General features: G+C 56.2%; 1 protein-coding gene across 3 annotated transcripts in view; it reads right to left on the bottom strand.

Annotated features, from left to right (window-relative positions):
- The window catches only part of PXDN (peroxidasin), a 64,492-nt gene that overhangs the window by 25,653 nt on the left and 20,583 nt on the right, over positions 1–18,256 (bottom strand). For 2 of the 3 annotated variants that reach the window (XR_003588047.3, XM_027964024.3), the window contains exons 2-9: positions 14,778–14,849; positions 13,770–13,841; positions 7,700–7,771; positions 4,817–4,888; positions 4,417–4,488; positions 1,934–2,103; positions 827–944; positions 83–252 (exon numbers count right to left, since the gene is read on the bottom strand). Coding sequence is in view for 2 of the 3 variants with exons in the window: in XM_027964024.3 (XP_027819825.2) it covers positions 83–252; positions 827–944; positions 1,934–2,103; positions 4,417–4,488; positions 4,817–4,888; positions 7,700–7,771; positions 13,770–13,841; positions 14,778–14,849 (818 nt within the window). In the remaining variant the exon portion in view is untranslated. The remainder of the gene's footprint in view (positions 1–82; positions 253–826; positions 945–1,933; positions 2,104–4,416; positions 4,489–4,816; positions 4,889–7,699; positions 7,772–13,769; positions 13,842–14,777; positions 14,850–18,256) is intronic. The other variant, XM_027964025.3, reaches the window with a different exon arrangement.

Genomic DNA, 18,256 nt, shown 5'->3' on the forward strand with positions numbered 1-18,256 from the left:
TCGCCACCAGGTGCAAAGAGAGGGGGGCGGGCGGGAGGAAGGGGATTCGGGGTACTGAGTGTCCGAGGAGCTCTGTGCCTACCTGGAGACCGGAAGTACCTGAGGGTCACCTCCTGTGTCTTCACCTCCCCAGCCACATTCTTCGCCATGCACTGATAGATGCCCTGGTCTGTCTCCCGCGTGTTTTGGATCATGAGGGTCCCGTCATCCAGCAAGTTCAAGCGAGAATCCGTCTTCATGCTCAGCTCGTTGCTGTAACGACAGGCCCGGCTGGCTCAGGCCCCCAAAGCACAGGAAACACCAGTCCTCCGCAGGTGTCTGGTCCCGGCCCAGGGACCCTGGCCTCGAGGCACAGAGCACTTGAGGCGCCAGAGAAACATCTCCTTCTCTTTGCGTTCCCTCCAGGGAGGAGCAGGAAAGGTCAGGGTGGGCAGGAACCCCGGAGCTTCTGGGGTACTGGGATGGCTGGGACCCAGTGCCCAGCACCCCTGACGGCTGGGACCCAGCACCCAGCACCCTGCCCAACATCTAGGACCCAGCGCCCAGCACCCTGCCCAGCATCTAGGACCCAGTGCCCAGCACCCTGCCCAGCATCTAGGACCCAGCGCCCAGCACCCTGCCCAGCGTCTAGGACCCAGTGCCCAGCACCCCTGACAGCTGGGACCCAGCGCCCAGCACCCTGCCCAGCGTCTAGGACCCAGCGCCCAGCACCCCTGACAGCTGGGACCCAGTGCCCAGCACCCTGCCCAGCGTCTAGGACCCAGCGCCCAGCACCCTGCCCAGCGTCTAGGACCCAGCGCCCAGCACCCTGCCCAGAAGCACTCACTTGTTCCGCAGCCAGATGATCTCGGGCTTGGGGTTGCCCTCAGCCCTGCAGGTGAAGAAGACGGTGTTGCCCAGGGTGACGTCGGCATCCTGCGGCTCTGACGTGATCCGCGGCCTTTCTGCGCCGAAAGAGAAGCAGAGCCTCTTGTCTTGGTCCTAAACCACCGTGCGAACAAGACCCCACAGCAAGTCCCTTTGGTTCGAGAGAAAATCGCACATGTTCAAACCAAAAACTCTCCCGTGAGAACAGCCAGCGGGCTTCTCCACGGAGAGGACGGTGTTAGAGCCGAACCACACAGCGTTTCCAGGACCTGAGGCCCACCACGGGACCCCTGCCACCGGACCAGCCCTCACCGATGAGGGCAGGACGCGGAGAGGCCACAGGGCAGCCCCAGGGCTGAAATCAGTCCCCTGCACACACCAAGGGCCAGGAGCCCGCCTGCAAAGGGATCGTCCATAAAAGGTCACAAACGGTGGCCAGCCGAGTGACGAAACTGCTGCGTTACCAGGAAATGGCGTGACTTTCGACCGCAGTCGATTCTGGTTTTAATATATGAATATAAAGATGATGCTCTGGAGAAGCCGATCTTCCCACTCCAACAGCGTAGTACACCGAGGAGCTGAGTTCCTCGGCACTGACTTATGTGGGAGACTCTGCCCTGCGGGGCCTGACTGCTTCTTTTCTCGTGTTTGTGGTGAGGGGTCATGCACCCACAGGGCAATCGGCTGGATGAGCCCAGCCTCATCCACCCCGAGTGGCCGCCGCCCAGATCCAGACGCAGGAGGCGGCCAGCTCCCAGCCAGCCGGCAGCCCCCCTCCCCCAGGAGCCGCCCGCTCCCACCACGGGCCCCGCCGCCCGGCAGCTGCAGCCTCTAAAGGCAGATGGTGGGAAGGAGCAACAGAGGGCCTGATGCATTTCATGTTGCTTTTTTTTTTGCAGGGAAACCTGACAATGAAGCCCACATTTATTACAAATAGTTTCCTGCAGGTACCGCAGAGACAGACTCTGCAGTAGGGACCGGTGAGGCCCACCCAGACTCGCTTCGTGCGGTCACCAGGGCCAGACGGACACAGGGCTGCAGGCGCCCCGCCTCCAGAGGCACTCACCACAGTCCAGCTCCTCCGGGGTGATGGTGGCCACCGACCGGCCCTGGATGCGCCGGGGATACTCACAGGTGGCCGCGGCCTGCGCGTTTCCTGACCGCGCGTAGCCCTTCAGCAGGTCTGCCAGCCACAGGATCTCACAGTCACAGTGAAGTGCGTTGGAGTCCAGGCGCCTGCAAGGAGGAGGCCGCGCGTGAGACGTGGGACGTGGGACGTGGACGCGCAGGGCCGACCCAGCCCAGACGGACCCGCGGTGTGGGGGCTGCAGACGACGGCATCTGAGCAGGTCCTGCCCGACCAGGATGCAACCCGGCGGGACCCACACTCGGCAGAACCAGAGCCGGGGGGCAGGGAGCCCAAGGGACACAGTGAAGGGCGGAGCCGAGAGCGATCGAAGGTGCAAGATGCAGGGTGGACGCAGGGCCAATGTGGGCGGGCGGAGTCGGGGCAGGACGGGAGCCTGTGTGAGGCGGCAACGTGGGAACCCCCACACCCAGCACCACCCGCCCCGTCTTCCGGGATTGCCTCACATGACCGACACCCCCGAGGGGCACCTCTCAGGGGCTAAACGGTCCTGCAAGCCCGCGGGGAGGGGGCCCGTGAAGGTGGACACAACCCTCCCAGCAAGTGGAACAGGCAGGGTGTCGCCTCTGCCCTCGGGACGATGGAGACCAAGGTGAGGGGTGTAACGGGGGACCAGAAGCCACGGCTGCCTGACCCGACACGTGCTGGCGAGAGGCCGGAAACCAGCCCTGCTCAGGCCCCAGCTGCAGGCTGGCCACGGGGCCCCCGGGACCAGAGGGGGGCTGCCCGCAGGCGTCCACTCAGCACCCCCACGGGCCAGGGCTCCGGGAGCCCAGCCCGACGTCATGCCTCCCGCCAGCGTCTCTCTGAGGCTGGCTCGGGGTGGGGGGAGCGGCGGGTAAGGCTGGCCCCTCTCCGGACGGTCAGCTCTGATGAGTGCGGCCAGTGGGGTCTAAGGGGCTCCACGCAGACCCGCCAGAGCTCCCCCCGCCACAGGGACCTGCCCGGTGCCTGCTGACACCTCAGCCCCATTCGGAAAACACCAGGACCTCTGTGCTGAGGATGGGCCCCGGGGATAGTGGGTGGGCAGGTGGGCCCAAGTGGGTGACACTGGCCGGAAGCCCCCGGCCGCACACTCCCCTAGGCCACCCGGGGGTCGGGGGGAACTCGATGGAGCCGAGAAGTCTGAGGTGTGTCCCAGACGGGCAGAGGCCAGGGCCCAGAGGGCGGAACCGAGGGGCAGAAAGAAGGCGGGGGACAGAGCCCGGCCAGCCTGGGCCGGACTCAGGGAGGCCCCGTCTGCCCCGCCCGTGCAGGTGGCGCCCGGCAGCCTCTCCCTGCACTCTTATCTGTCAGAGAGGCAGCAGCTATCTTATCCGCCACCTAGAATGCAGCTTGACGTTTGGCTAGAGATTTCTCTATCTTCTTTATCCTAAAGAAACAGACTGTAAATTGTGAAGAAAGCTGTGCCTTACTTCACTGAGGAGAGAAACAGAAGCCACTCTGGCTCCGGGCTCGGCAGCGGCTTTTCTGTCTCTTTCTCAAGCCTCGCTCATTGTTCACACTCAGTAACATCTACCTGAGGGACAATGGCCGCCAAGGCCGCAGAGAGAGACGCAAGACGCAAGCCAGCGTCTTCCACCAGCACCAGAGCCCCTCGGCCCGTCCTCGGTCCTGTCAGAACACCACGGTCCGGTCAGAACTCCTCGGTTCTGTCAGAACACCTCGGTTCTGTCCCCAGTCCTGTCAGAACTCCTCGGTCCAGTCAGAATTCCCTGGTCCTGTCAGAACACCTCGGTCCGGTCAGAACACCTTGGTTCTATCAGAACACCTCGGTTCTGTCCTCGGTCCTGTCAGAACTCCTCGGTCCAGTCAGAACTCCTCGGTCCAGTCAGAACTCCTTGGTTCTATCAGAACACCTTGGTCTGTCATCGGTTCTGTGAGAACATCTCAGTTCTATCAGAAGTCCTCAGTCCTGTCAGAACACCTCGGTTCTGTCCTCAGTCCTGTCAGAACATCTCGGTCCGGTCAGAACCCCTCGGCCTGTCATCGGTCCTGTCAGAAGTGATCAGTGTGAAGATAGCTTCTTTTTAGAGATCTGAAAATGGACGGAATTCAGTTGTGTGCCCGCCTAAAGAAAAGGAATGGCATATAGCTTAGAGAGTCTCTCTAGGCAGGTTTTAGTTCCATCACTAAAATATGTCAACATGGAATTAAAAACTAACTTGAAGCATTTAAAATTGATTTTTAGGATAGTCTTGCCTAATGTGTTAACCTGAGGCCACGTTTCCTGAGTCAGCTAGGTCTGGGTTGTGGCTCTGATGGTTTAATCCACCCTCCCTTCCTGAGTCACACCCAGAATGTGATGAGATCCTCGAAACACCCAGTGAAAAGGGAGCGAAACGCATGGCATGGAGAAGCCGTCTCTGCTGGAAAGACAGCATAAAGGTCAGTATACTTACAATCTTTTCATAGATTCCAAGTGATTAAACGTCCCCGGAACCAAATGTGTAATTCGGTTGTTATGTAAAAACCTGTTGAAAGAGACAATAAACCAAAGAGAGCCTTTAAAATACTGCTTAGACGTGCAGAAGAGAGTACGCACAGCCGAACAAGTCAGCTTTTGAAGAGCACCTCGCGACTGCCTTGGCTTAATACACCTGGACTTGGGAGCAATGCCACGGAGCAGAGACAACGACCACACCCCCCATCTCATCGCTGTTCCACTCCCGGGCTGTCAGGGGAGAGGCACAGATGCCCTGCTGAGATGGCCCAGAGTTTGGACAGGCGAGGTGCTCTCTCTGTCGCAGGGGAAGGGCTGAGCCAGGAGCTCCAGAACCGCAGGAGACAGACAGGACTTACAGCCTCTCCAGCTTCGGCAGATGCTGAAATGACTCCGGGTCCAAAGTTTCTATCTGATTGAAGTGCAGGTATCTGGAGACGTTTTCAAAAAAAGGGGACAAGAAACAAGTTGTAAGCAATTCTGTGTTTCTGCAGAGCTACAGAGTTTCGCTGAACACACGTTTTCTCTAAGTCATTTGAATCCACACATCAATAGATAACTCTCTAGAGCTCCTACGTTGTATGCAGATCAAATGAAGTCATCCAGGAGGAAGGTTAAAGGCTGCGGAAAACTGGGCACAGACCTTACATGGGGACGGAGCGGTGAGAGGATGGGTCTAGCTTGCCCACCGGGCCTCTTCCCCAGCCACGGGGGCGGGACCAGGGATGCCCAGCTCCACAGACACGGACCTTTCTAGAAAACCCAACAGAATCTTCACCTCACCCCATACGCAGGTATGTGAACGCCTTCGTTCCAACCGTCTAACTCACAGATGGATTCAGGAGCCTAACTCACGCTTCAAGGGGGCACTGGGAACGTTGTTTCTCAGCTGCAGAAACAACCACCACACAGATAAGACGAGAAAGCTGCCCGAGCGGACGCTGAGCCTCCTCAAACGCCCCTGGGCTGCACAGAGCCTCAGCGCCCAGACGCCGTCCACACGAGACGAGCCCTCGCTTTCTGCGACGGACACGGTTTCCGTAAAACGGAGTTCTTCTGGTTTCCCTGAGTACTGCTCTTTTCACTGTGAAAGCCGGAGGGTTTTTCCCTCAGAAGAACGGCTAAGTCACCTTCTAACGGGTGTCTCCGCAGGAGCCCCTCCTGACACGCTAGCCCGCCGGGGTCCGCTCTCCCCGCCCCAGGCGCTGGGAGGACACACAGTGGCCGCGCGGGTGCCAGGCTGCTGGGCTGCCTCCCCCGGCAGGCTGGTGGGGCTGGGCTGTACCCAGCGCCCGCCCCGCCTGCGTGGGGGCCTCAGGGCAGGCAGGGGAGGAGAGCTCCGTCCTAACTACCAAGGACGCCCCCGGAAGTCAGTGTGAGAGGCCCAGCCGGGCTGATCGGGAAGCCCGCCAGCCAGGCCCAGGGTGAGTCCTGGGTGAGGACAACAGGGAGAGAAGGAGCCACATGGAAGCTGGGTTTAAAAACCCACGAGCCGGCCCCACAGGCGGCCAGCTGTGGGTGCTGCCTCAAGGCCATCCCCGACAGAGAGGAAATGGGCCCTGGGCAGGAGAGGGGGCCCCACCCGACATAGTGTCTGACACCGGCCTGCGGCCTCCAGGGAGCCCGGGTGGCTCCAACGGTGGGGCAGAGACCAGCACGAAGGACACCAGGCAGCTGGCGACCCGAGGCCGCAGCCCCTCACGAGCCTCCCCGCTCTGTGTGCACCGGCTCCACGGCCTCGGCCAGCCTGGGAGCGGGGCGGGGGCCGTGTGCACAGGGCCCATTAGTGAGACCCCCCCCACCAATCGATTCCCTTAAATAAAGTCTAAACACCGGCCTGCCCTCCTCCTTTAAGGCCTGAGAGGGTAGAGCTGCTGGGCAGACAGGGCCTAGGCCTCCGCCCCCCACCAGCCCCGCCCTCAGCCGAGGGGCATGGAGGCCCGGGCCTGGCCACACGCTGGGAGCAGACCTGAGCCTGCTCTCCTTAGGGACATGCCCCTTCTCCCAGGGGCCTCTGCGCGGGTAGGCCTGGGTCCAAGCTGCCTGCCTCTTCACCCCCAAGTCTCAGCAGCAGAGACCCCTGCCCAGCGCCTCCCCGGGGTCTGCAGGACGCGCCCCAAGTCCCCAGGGCCTTAGTCACGGGGCGTCCACGCAGACCTCATCTCGCCTCGGGGGGGTGCCACTCCCTTCCTCCCCGTTCCACCCAGACTGTTTTCCTTCAAAACAACCCGGCTCACTCCCCCAACCCCAAGGCCGGAGCCTCACCTGGCTCCTGAAAGCGTGTCCTGCCCAGCCCGAGCCCTTCACACCAAGAGGGACGTGGGGACATGCTTCCAGGGAGCCTCCCTCCCCAGCGCCTCTCCAGAAGCCCATGGGTCCCTGCAATGGCCTGACCTCTATGCACGCAGCCCTCAGGCCAACCTCCCCCCAGTCCAGTCCACGCCAAGCACAGCGGGCTGGGAAAGCAGCTTTCAGCCGAATAAATAAACAGGTATTTAAGCACGAGCCCAGCGTGTGCTTCGGAAGCTCCTGCTTCGGGTGAGGCCTCCCCAGTTCCGCCTCGAGGTCTCCAGGGAAGCTTCCGTGTCCTGCCAACCGACAAAACACCAAAGACATCCTCCTCCACCGCGGCACCGCGGGACGACACTGCCTTGCACACGGTGACTGCAGGCCAGTGCGGGACAGCCCAGGGCTGGCCAAGTAATGAGCAGGCCAGAGAAACGCCTCTGACCAGGAGCTCTGCTTAAAACGGACAGGCTGACTTCACAGCAGAGCAGGACTTCACGTGAGGCCCCAGAAACAGCATCCGGTGTTCCCTAACTGGAAACACATGGGGGAAATTGTTTCTCCAAAATAATGATGTCATGAGCGAGGGAAGTAGCCTCAACGTGCAGATTCACAAACAGGAAATGCTGTGTGAGGATGACCGCCTCCTCGTCCCTACTTCTCCCCAGAAGACCTCCAGCTGTTCAGAGCTGTTTGCGAGGCTATCTCCAACACGGAGGGGCAGAGGTCAGCTGGTGTTGCTGGCCCTTGTCTGGGAGCGCAGGGCCCAGGGCGCGACGCAGATGCCTGGATGGGTGGGGGCAGGCGGAGGGGGGCACCGCGGCTCTGTGGTCTGCATGCAGCCCTGTGTCCCCCCGCACAGACATGCATCGTGCAGGCAGCAGACGGGGCCCGCGCTCCGGGCGAGAGGCGAGGGGCAGGTGAAGTCCAAGACACCCAGAGCAGGGGGCACTTACAGTTGCTCAAGAGAGGCAAGCCCCTTGAAGGCCTGCCGGTCAATCGCCTGGATCTCATTCTTGTACAGATAGCTGCAACAAGAAACACGGGGTCAGCACGCGCTGGGCTGCAACAAGAAACACGGGGTTAACACGCGCCAGGCAGGCACTCGGAGGGCGACGAGACCTCCGCTGGGGCCTGGAGACAGTGTCCACGCTCACGATCGCGTGAGGACACAGACAGAACGCTTGCACAGAAAGGAGAGCTCCTCCACGGGGGCTCTGCTCTTCATCTGGGGAAAACCCCCTCCTGGAGACGCCAGACCACCACTCCCCAGACTCACGGGTTGGTGGTGGGCAGTTTATGAACGCCTGAGAGACCACACGCTTCAGGGCCTGAAGAAAATAAAATTTCCTGACAAACAGGTAAAACGCACTGAAGGTAAGATTCTGTGACTGACACCGATACAGTTTCAAACATGTGCGTCCCTGCTCGGTCGCGCCTGACTCTTTATGACCCTGTGGACTGCAGCCCGCCAGGCTCCTCTGTCCACGGGATTCTCCAGGCAAGAATACTGGGGTGGGTGCCATGCCCTCCTCCAGGGGACCTTCCCGACCCAGGGATCGAACCTGCGTCTCCTGCATTGCAGGCGGATTCTTTACCACTGAGCCACCTGGGAAGCCCACTTTCAAATGCCCAGAAATAATCTAGGGAACAGGAATTGTACAGACTAAATTTGTCCGGACCCAGTCACCCACTCAAATCCCATTCTTCTAAAACAGAAGCAACCAAGGCTAATCAGAGAACCACGCAATGGGTTGGTGCCTATTTCCATATGGCCTGCAGGCGAACAACGGTTCTTATGTCTTTAAATGACTGAAAATTTCTAAAGAAGAATATTTGGCGACACGTGAATATCATCTGAAATTCAAATCTCAGTGTCGGAAAATGCAGCTGTGTTAGCACCCTGTGGCCGACACTGTGCTCCCTGGACACCGACCCCTGTTGTCCTCAAGGCCTCAAGTGTGCGCTGCCCAGTGCTTCCAGGAGGAGTCTGCCAGCTCCGGAAGGGGCCCATCGAGGATGAAGACATTCACATGGAAGCGTCCGATTCCCCACCCCTGCAAACCCGTGTGCTCTGAGTCTGCCTGTCTGCCCAGGACCTCAGAACACATCTCAACTGCAGCCACCTACATGCAGACGTGGAGACACCTGCCCCGGGCGCCTCTCCATCGCTGCTGCAGGTAGACGGACGATGAAATCCCACACTTCCCTGCAGAGTAACTCAGGCAGGCCCTGCTCTGCACACCCCTGACAGAAAATCAAATCCCACACTTCCCTGCAGAGTAACTCGGGCGGGCCCTGCTCTACACACCCCCTGGCTGGGCTGCCCCTGTCCTCCCACCTGGCAAGCAGCTTCGCTCTGGCTCAGTCCTGCACTCCCAGGACGTGCCCTCCCTGAGCGCTGTCTGTGTGGAGAGTCCAGCGGGACCAGGGCTGCAGTCCTCCCAGGCGCCCTCCCCTCTTACTGGGCACCAACCTGCGGAGGCCACGTCACAAGGAGCTGCAAGCCTGAACCTAAACCAGCCAGAAAGCCCCCAATGGGAGGCCTGGTGCCAGCCTGACAGGACGTTGTTTCTCCAGGTTGGGGATTTGAATGCCTGGGCTGCCACTGAACGCTGACTCTTAAATAAGAACGCAGGCTTCTCTGCCTCCGTTTCTTCCTGTGTGAGATGGAGGGAAGAGCGGTGCCTTGCGGCAGGGGGCCCCAAGCTCTGGGATCAGACGTCTGATGATCGGGGTGGAGCTGACACAATAACAGCAGAAATAAACCGCACAATAAACGGGACGCGCTTGGATCCTTCCTGAAACCATCCCCACCCCCAGCCGAGGAAAAACTGTCTTCCACAAAACCGGTCGCTAGTGCCAAAGAGGCTGGGGACTGCGGTCTTTCCGGATCAGTCGCTGAAATTCCACAAACACACAGAGGCTCTGGAATGCGGCTGCACACGGGGTGGCCCCTGCCTGGGTCTGCGTGCTACTCCTCTGGGAGGCAAGTCTGAAGGGAGGCTCCTATGCCCACTTCTCAAAAACAAATCAAAAGCAAAGCAAAAGTCAACACTGACATCACCTTGCACAAATTTCAAAAAGATGAGAGTAAAGACATCGTTTCAAAGAACATGAGCAACAGCTGAACCACTGCATGTTGGTAAAGACATCAGGGATAATCCCGTTTCTTAAGAATAACTGGGTATTGGTCATGAGCTAATAAGAAAGCATAAACAATTCTCTACTTCATCAGAGTTTACCCTTTGATTATGAGTTCTGTCTCAAGGGTTCATTTCATCATGAGGGAATCTTAGTGCAGGGGAAGGTTCATTCCTTACCAGAAGTCACTGGGGTTCCAGCAGGTAAGGAACACTCACCAATTAAATAAACACCAACGATGAAATATGTACATATATGCAGAGTCCATCATGAGAAACGCTGGGCTGGAGGAAGCACAAGCTGGAATCAAGGTTGCTGGGAGAAATATCAATAACCTCAGATATGCAGATGACACCACCCTTATGGCAGAAAGTGAAGAAGAACTAAAGAGCCTCTTGATGAAAGTGAAAGAGGAGAGTGAAAATGTTGGCTTAAAACTCAACATTCAGAAAACTACGATCATGGCATCCGGTTCCATCAGTACAGTTCAGTTCAGTCGCTCAGTCGTGTCCAACTCTTTGCGACCCCATGAATTGCAGCACGCCAGGCCTCCCTGTTCATCACCAACTCCTGGAGTTCACTCAGACTCACGTTCATCGAGTCCGTGACGCCATCCAGCCATCTCATCCTCTGTAGTCCCCTTCTCCTCCTGCCCCCAATCCCTCCCAGCATTAGAGTCTTTTCCAATGAGTCAACTCTTCCCATGAGGTGGTCAAAGTACTGGAGTTTCAACTTCAGCATCATTCCTTCCAAAGAAATCCCAGGGCTGATCTCCTTCGGAATGGACTGGTTGGATCTCCTTGCAGTCCAAGGGACTCTCAAGGGTCCTCTCCAACACCACAGTTCAAAAGCATCGATTCTTCGGCGCTCAGCCTTCTTCACAGTCCAACTCTCACATCCATACATGACCACAGGAAAAACAATAGCCTTGACTAGACGGACCTTAGTCCGCAGAGTAATGTCTCTGCTTTTGAATATGCTATCTAGGTTGGTCATAACTTTTCTTCCAGGGAGTAAGCGTCTTTTAATTTCATGGCTGCAATCACCATCTGCAGTGATTTTGGAGCCCAAAAAAATAAAGTCTGACACTGTTTCCCCATCTATTTCCCCATGAAGTGATGGGACTAGATGCCATGATCTTCGTTTTCTGAATGTTGAGCTTTAAGCCAACTTCTTAATAGATGGGGAAACAGTGGAAACAGTGGCTGACTTTATTTTTTGGGGCTCCAAAATCATTGCAGATGGTGACTGCAGCTGTGAAATTAAAAGACGCTTACTCCTTGGAAGGGAAGTTATGACCAACCTACAGCATACTAAAAAGCAGAGACATCACTTTGCCAACAAAGGTCCGTCTAGTCAAGGCTACGGTTTTTCCTGAGATCACGTATGGATGTGAGAGTTGGACTGTGAAGAAAGCTGAGCGCCAAAGAATTGATGCTTTTGAACTGTGGTGTTGGAGAAGACTCTTGAGAGTCCCTTGACTAAAGGAGATCAGTTCTGAATACTCACTGGAAGGACTGATGTTGAAGCTGAAACTCCAATACTCTGGCCACCTGATGCAAAGAGCTGACTCATTTGAAAAGACCCTGATGCCGGGAAAGATTGAAGGCAGGAGGAGAAGGGGACGACAGAGGATGAGATGGTTGGATGGCATCACCGACACAATGGACATGAGTTTGAGTGAGCTCTGGGAGTTGGTGACAGACAGGGAGGCCTGGTGTGCTGCGGTTCACGGGGTCGCAAAGAGTCAGACATGACTGAGTGACTGAACTGAACTAAGGATAAAATAATCAATTCCGGAAGCTTCTTAAACATTCACACTGCATGTTGCCCAGCTTCCTAGGTCAGCGCCTGTCAAGATGGACCCTAGTGATGAGCTCCAGAAAGTTGGGGGAGGAGGCGGGAACCCCAGGAGCCGGATGGTGGGGTCACAGGACCCCTTCTCTCCACAGCTGCAGCCCTGCCCTAGCCCACCTCCTCCTGTTATCGCCAAACACCTCTCAGCCCACCCCCGGTGAGCCCGGGACCCGCCGCTGTGGGTGTCTCAGATGCCCTCGGGTTGGAGGCAGGGAAAGGCTGGCACGTGGACACCTAAGGAGGGATCCCGCCAACAGACAAGGATTAAACATGTTATTTCTAATAATTATCTTAAGTGAAAAATGGAGTATCCCAAACTGCTTATCAGGAAATGTAATCACAGAGTAAATAATAAGTTGCTCTTGGGTAATTCAAACCGCCCGAAAGCTTAAAAATTAAAGAATAAAAAAGACTACACTCGCGCACACACTACAGACACTGGCGACCGGCTGACAGACGCTGCTTCTGCTTTCTGCTGGAGCTTGTGCCGTGCTGTGCGGAGTCGCTCAGGCGTGCCCGACTCTTTTCGACCCCATGGACTGTAGCCCACCAGGCTCCTCTGTCCATGGGGATTCTCCAGGAAGAATACTGGAATGGGTAGCCTAACCCTTCTCCAGGGGATCTTCCGGACTCAGGAAATCAAACTAGTGTCTCCTGCATTGCAGGCGGATTCTTTACCAGTTCAGCTACCAGGGAAGCCCCTTCAGGAGATTACACTGCTTTAAAATAAAAAACCAGAACGTAAGTAAACAGACGAAAACTCAAGAATAAATAGGAGGACTCTCCCTCATTTTAAAAATGAGCAACAAGGCTTAGTGTGAACGCTGCTAATGAAAAATTAACATACTGCCCCTCAAGTGATAGTGGCTGCCCTGTGGCTCAGACGGTAAAGCGTCCGCCCGCAGTGCGGGAGGCCCGGGTTTGATCCCTGGGTTGGGGAGATCCCCTGGAGAAGGAAATGGCAACCTACTGCAGTACTCTTGCCTGGAAAATTCCACGGGCTGAGAGGCTCCTCAGAGCCTGGCAGGCTACAGTCCATGGGGTCGCAAAGAGTTGGACACAGCTGAGCGACTTCACTTCACTTCACTTTTACTAAAGTGATAGAGAAAACTGTGTAAACACAACACTTTAAGAAGCTTTGTGGAGGAAAATGCATTTAATGAGGAATTAATGTTAGCTCTTGATCAGCAGCACCCCCTCATCTAAACGTAACAGGCCCGGAGACACTCAGGTTCACACGAATTACACGTCTTCCCAAAATCACTGACACAGATCCCTCATTAAAAGGGCTCTAGCTGAACAGTTTTCTAAAATCCTAAAACTGAGAGTAATTTCCTCAAAGCACAAGACACTCACTTCTGATCTGTTAGAACCAGCAATGTGCCCAGGGTTTTGTTAAAGTTTTCAACTTTAGAAAAAGTGCCTGTTAAGTACTGAAGCGAGTGGGTCATTTTCTAACTGCAAAACTCACTTCAACAAGCAAATGCTTTCAATGCTAATAAACTCATTAAGTCAAATAAATTCTTAAAACGGAAATAAAGTTTACACAAAAATAAGAGATGAAATCACTCGGCGAAGATGGGAAAGTTATTCGCGAATTAGTGACATTCCAAAGGGATTCGTCATTTCCAGGTTCCATCAGCCCACAGCTGAGGACAACCCAAAACTGCCCTGAAAGCACAGACCCACAAAACACGCGTCAGCTGCTCACAGCAGCAGCTGCACGGCTCAACAGGGGTTACCGTTACCAGACAGTGATTTTCAGAACTGCAGTTTTTAATTTTATCCAACCGATTTACTTAAGGCTTAGCAGATAAACCCTAGAAATCACACAGAGCAGCACCTGACCCTGGTAACAACTCACTTAAAAACTTCCAGCCAAAATTTCACTCACCTTCTGAAAACAAAACCTCTTTTTCACTTGAATGTATTTGCAATAATTCATAACAATATGGGATTTAGCTCAAAGATTAAACAGTCCAAACACAGACGACAGACTCTGGTGTGGAAGCTGGTCATACTTACAGGTATTTCAGACTCTCCAAGTCTTCAAACGACCCGCCAGGGATGCTCTTGATCTGATTATTGTTGAGAAGCCTGTGAAAAAACGTTTCAGTAAGAATTTCACAAACAAACAACGACACTTCTGAATTGTGTTGTGGAGGTCGTTTCCACTGCTCTGGAGAAGGTCACACGAGGATTATGCCACAGGCCTTAACACTGACACTCACTGAATGCAAACCAACACAACCAGGAGCAGTGTGGGTGCGGGCAGGACGGTGTCCACACCCGCACACAGGAGCAGCTCCGCGCGCCGAGGAGGCGCGATCTCCTTGCTCCTGCTCAGAGGGCTCCCCCTCTCCTGCATCTCTCCTGTCCTCCCCTCGGCCAGCTGGGAGGCCCCAGTGGAGGTGCAGGGCGTCCTCAAGGGGGTCTCTCTCCAGGGAGCCTTTTCACAGCGAGGGGCGGAGCCACACATGTCCCCACCAGGCTCACAGCCCCCAGGCCTGGCACAGTGCTCTGCATGGACCAGTCACCTCCTGGGGGAGAGCCAGAACCCCTTCGCATGGCGCTCAGCACAGCCTGCGGAAGCCTGGAGTCGGGCCCCTTCCCTCTGTCCACCCAGGGTCTAAACACCGGGACACAGGTGGATGGCACCACACCCCGCCGGGATCCATGGGGGCTCAGGGCCGAGGAAGAGGGCCGTCCTTGTGAGTTGCCAGGGAGGCGTGGCCAGCACAGGCCTGCACCACACCCAGAGGATGGACAGGCTCACAGCTGCCAGTCGAGACAGACAAGGACCAAGGCCACCCACAGGCACCTCCAGTGCAAACCCCTCTGGCAGGCACCTCCAGTGCAAACCCCTCTGGCAGGCTTGGCCTCTCCCGCTCAGCCACGCCCACCCTCCGCTCAGCCACGCCCACCCTCCGCGGGCAATGGGGACCCCAAGCACTTGGGATCTGCCCACAGGGGAAAGCGGTGATGGTCTGTGCACCTTTTCCTACCAGTTCCCAGGGAGATGCTTGGACTTACAATGTGTTCAGGTTTCTCAGCCCCTTGAAGGCCCCTGGCTGGATCTCTCTGATTCTGTTAAAGCGAAGATCCCTGTGAAGAAACGAGCGACGGATTATTTACAGAGAAATCCGCCAGTGTTACTTTCTGTGTCATCTTTAAACATTCAGTTTCCAAACAGCAATCAGGCATTTAAGAAATCAAGTCTCCCAATTCAATCCTTGGCTGAATCAGCTCTGGGAAAAGACTGATACAGACACAAATATTTGTCTGAATAACAGGCGAACCTGTTCACATTACAGTTTGTTTAAAAGGTAACTACGGGGAGACGTTCGGTCGTTAAGTCGTGTCCGACTCTTTGCGACCCCCACGGACTGCAGCGCGTCAGGCTCCCCTTCCTTTACCATCTCTTGGAGTTCACTCAAATCCATGTCCATTGAGTCAGTGATGCTGTTCTCTCCTCCCACCCTCAGTTTTTCCCAGCATCAGCGTCTTTTTCAGTGAGTTGGCTCTTCACAAGTGGACAAAGTATTGGAGCTTCAGCTTCAGCAATAGTCCTGCCAAAGAACACCCAGGACTGACCTCCTTTTGATGGACTGGTTGGATCTTCTTGCAGTCCTAGGGACTCTCAAGAGTCTTCTCCAACACCACAGTTCAAAAGCATCAATTCTTTGGCACTCAGCCTCCTTTACAGTCCAACTCTCACATCCATACATGTCCACTGGAAAAACCATACTTGACTGTACGGACTCTTGTCGGCAAAGTAATGTCTCTGCTTTCTAATATGTCGTCAAGGTTTGTCATAGCTTTCCTTCCAAGGAGCAAGCGTCTTAATTTCATGCAATCTCGATTCAGGGTGTGAGTCTGTGAGCCTGGTATTTCGCAACATGTACTCTGCCTACAAGGTAATAAATAGGGTGGCAATACACAGCCTCGCTGTACTCCTCTCCCAATTGTGAACCAGTCTGTTGCCTCATGGAAGGTTCTAGCTGCTGCTTCTTGACCTGCATGCAGGTTTCTCAGGAGTCAGGCAATGTGGTCTGGTCCCATCTCTTTAAGGATCTTCCACAGCGTGTTGTGATCTACACAGTCAAAGGCTTTCACGCAGGCAATGAAGCAGATGTTTTTCTGGAATTACCTTGATTTCTCTATGATCCAGCGAATGTTGGCAATTTGATCTCTGATTCTTCTGCCTGTTCTTAACCCAGCCAAACATCTGGAAGTTCTCAGTTATGTACTGCTGAAGCCTGGCTTGAAGGATTTTATTTATTTTTAATTTAAGGATAATTGCTTTAAAATATTGTGTTGGTTTTTGCCATACATAACATGACTCAGCCATCGGTAGCCTGAAGGAGGTTGGGCGTAATCTTGCCAGCATGTGAAATGAGTGCAGCTGTATGGCAATTTGAACATTCTTCGGCCTGGCCTCTCCTTGGGACTGGAATGAAGATCGACCCTTTCCAGCTCTTTCCCAGTCCCGTGGGCACTGCTGAGCTTTCCGAATTTGCTGGCACACTGCAGCGCTTGAGCAGCATCGCCTTGTAGGATCTTGAACAGCTCAGCTGGAGAGATAAGAGGTCCCTTTAGACTCATCCACCCGCCCCCAGCAGCCCATGGGAACGCTCAGGTCTGTGTTAAGACAACCAGCAGGACATATTTGCAGGGACTGGAGAAGGGCGTCGCCTGCGGGCAGGCGTGGAGACTCGTGGTTCCTCCTGTAACGTCCGAGCTGGACCTCGCTGCTCCAGGAAGGGGTCTGGCCTCGATACTCAGAGTCACAGAGCTCACTCACCAAGCGAACTGGGAAATGAGGCTATTTCACGCGTACCTCTCAGCACGTGAAATAAATGCATGAGCAGAACAGAGGCTAGACCAAGGACCCGAGAGACCAGGGCCCCAGCTGGGAGCCAGCGGGCGGCACCAGATGCGAACGCAGAGCGGCCGGAGTCGGGCCCGGGGCCGCGTGAGGGACAGCAGGTCTGCTAAGCTGCCTGTTCCCACCCTTCTCCAGCCTGAATTAAAAATGTATCAATTGAACAAGCAAGAGAGTCCCTGGAAATGAGACACAAAGACCCCTTTCTTTACCAAAGAGTCTTAGAAACATGAAAATTCCTCACTCACTGGTTTTACCTCTTCCACTCAGTCCTACAGGGGTGATTACGGCTTGGACCGTGTCCCCCCAAATCCACAGGCTGACGCCAGACTCCTGGGGCCTGAGGCTTGACCTTATTTGGAGAAGGCGTCCTTACAGGGGTGACCGAGTTAAAGTGAGGTCACTGAGGTGGCCCTGCTCCAAGGCAGCTGGTGTCCTTGCAGACCGGCTCGGGGGGAGGCCAAGGACTGCTGCAGGCCTCCAGCACTGGGGCCCGGCTCAGGGCCCCGCCACGGCCGCAGAAGGGGCCAGCCTTGACCTTGGGTGCGCGCCGCTGGGAGTGAGAGAAGGCTGCAGTCTAAGCCTTGCTCCTCCCCGTCACAGGTGCTTGTTAGGACAGCCACAGGGGCTCACGGGGGTTCTGGGGCAGCTCTCCTGGGATACTGGCTGAGCTCACGCAGTGCTCAAAACCTTGGCAGGAATCTCATCGGTTCTATAGCTGTAACTGATGACAGAACAGGTTCTAGTTCACGGCAGGATAAGAGCCTTCTGGGAAAGTGTTTGAATCCCTGAAGCCGCCTGTGTCCACACTGGGCAGCAAGTGACGCACACTGCCTGTGGGTTTTGGGTCAGGTTCTCAGGACCTGGGCAGCCACGGCCAGCACGGACCCGCTCCCAAGCTCAGGCTCCGTGACGACCCTGTCACCACCGACACGCTCCCTAGGAGCCCCCTACCCCTGCACAGACAGCCTTGCGCTTTAATAAACAGTAATTCACACTCATGTTCAGGCCAGCACGGGCGGCTCCCTGGGGAGGAGCTGGGGGCAGACAGAGCAGCTCTCCGGGACCCCAGCCTTCCCCGAGGTGCCAGTGTTTCTCTCGACGTCAGCGAGCCGAAGAGGCACCCTAGTCACCGGGTTCCGTCGGCCAGAAGCTCAGTGCGGCCCGCGGCGGCCCTGCCCCAGGCCCCGACCCCCGGGCAGCCTCAGGAGGCCCCAGCGTCCTCCAGACAAGTCACAGCGCTGATTCCACCTCCTCTGCCGGCAACACGTGGCCAGACCCGACTCCTCCAAGCTGAGCCCCGAGGGCCCGGTTGAGTCTGCAAACCGGACCTGGGATCCGACTCGTCTGTGACTGCCCAGCCCAGCAGGCCCATGCTGCCCACAGCCTTCCTGAGGCCCAGGCCACATGCAGCCCCCCGACCAGGCCTGCAGCCCACAGCCCCGTAAGTGGACCGTGCAGGGCGGCCGCTCCCGGTGCAGTGCATAACCAGCTTTATCATTTCTAATTAATTTAACTGTTCAGTTTTGGCTGCGATGGGGGCGACCCTTCTCCAGCTGCAGGGAGCGGGGGCTCACACTGGTTTGGAGCTCAGGCTTCCCATGCGAGGGCGTCTCCTGCTGAGGGG

This window comes from Ovis aries, chromosome 2 (assembly GCF_016772045.2).
Source record: "Ovis aries strain OAR_USU_Benz2616 breed Rambouillet chromosome 2, ARS-UI_Ramb_v3.0, whole genome shotgun sequence".
Taxonomy (NCBI): domain Eukaryota; kingdom Metazoa; phylum Chordata; class Mammalia; order Artiodactyla; family Bovidae; genus Ovis; species Ovis aries.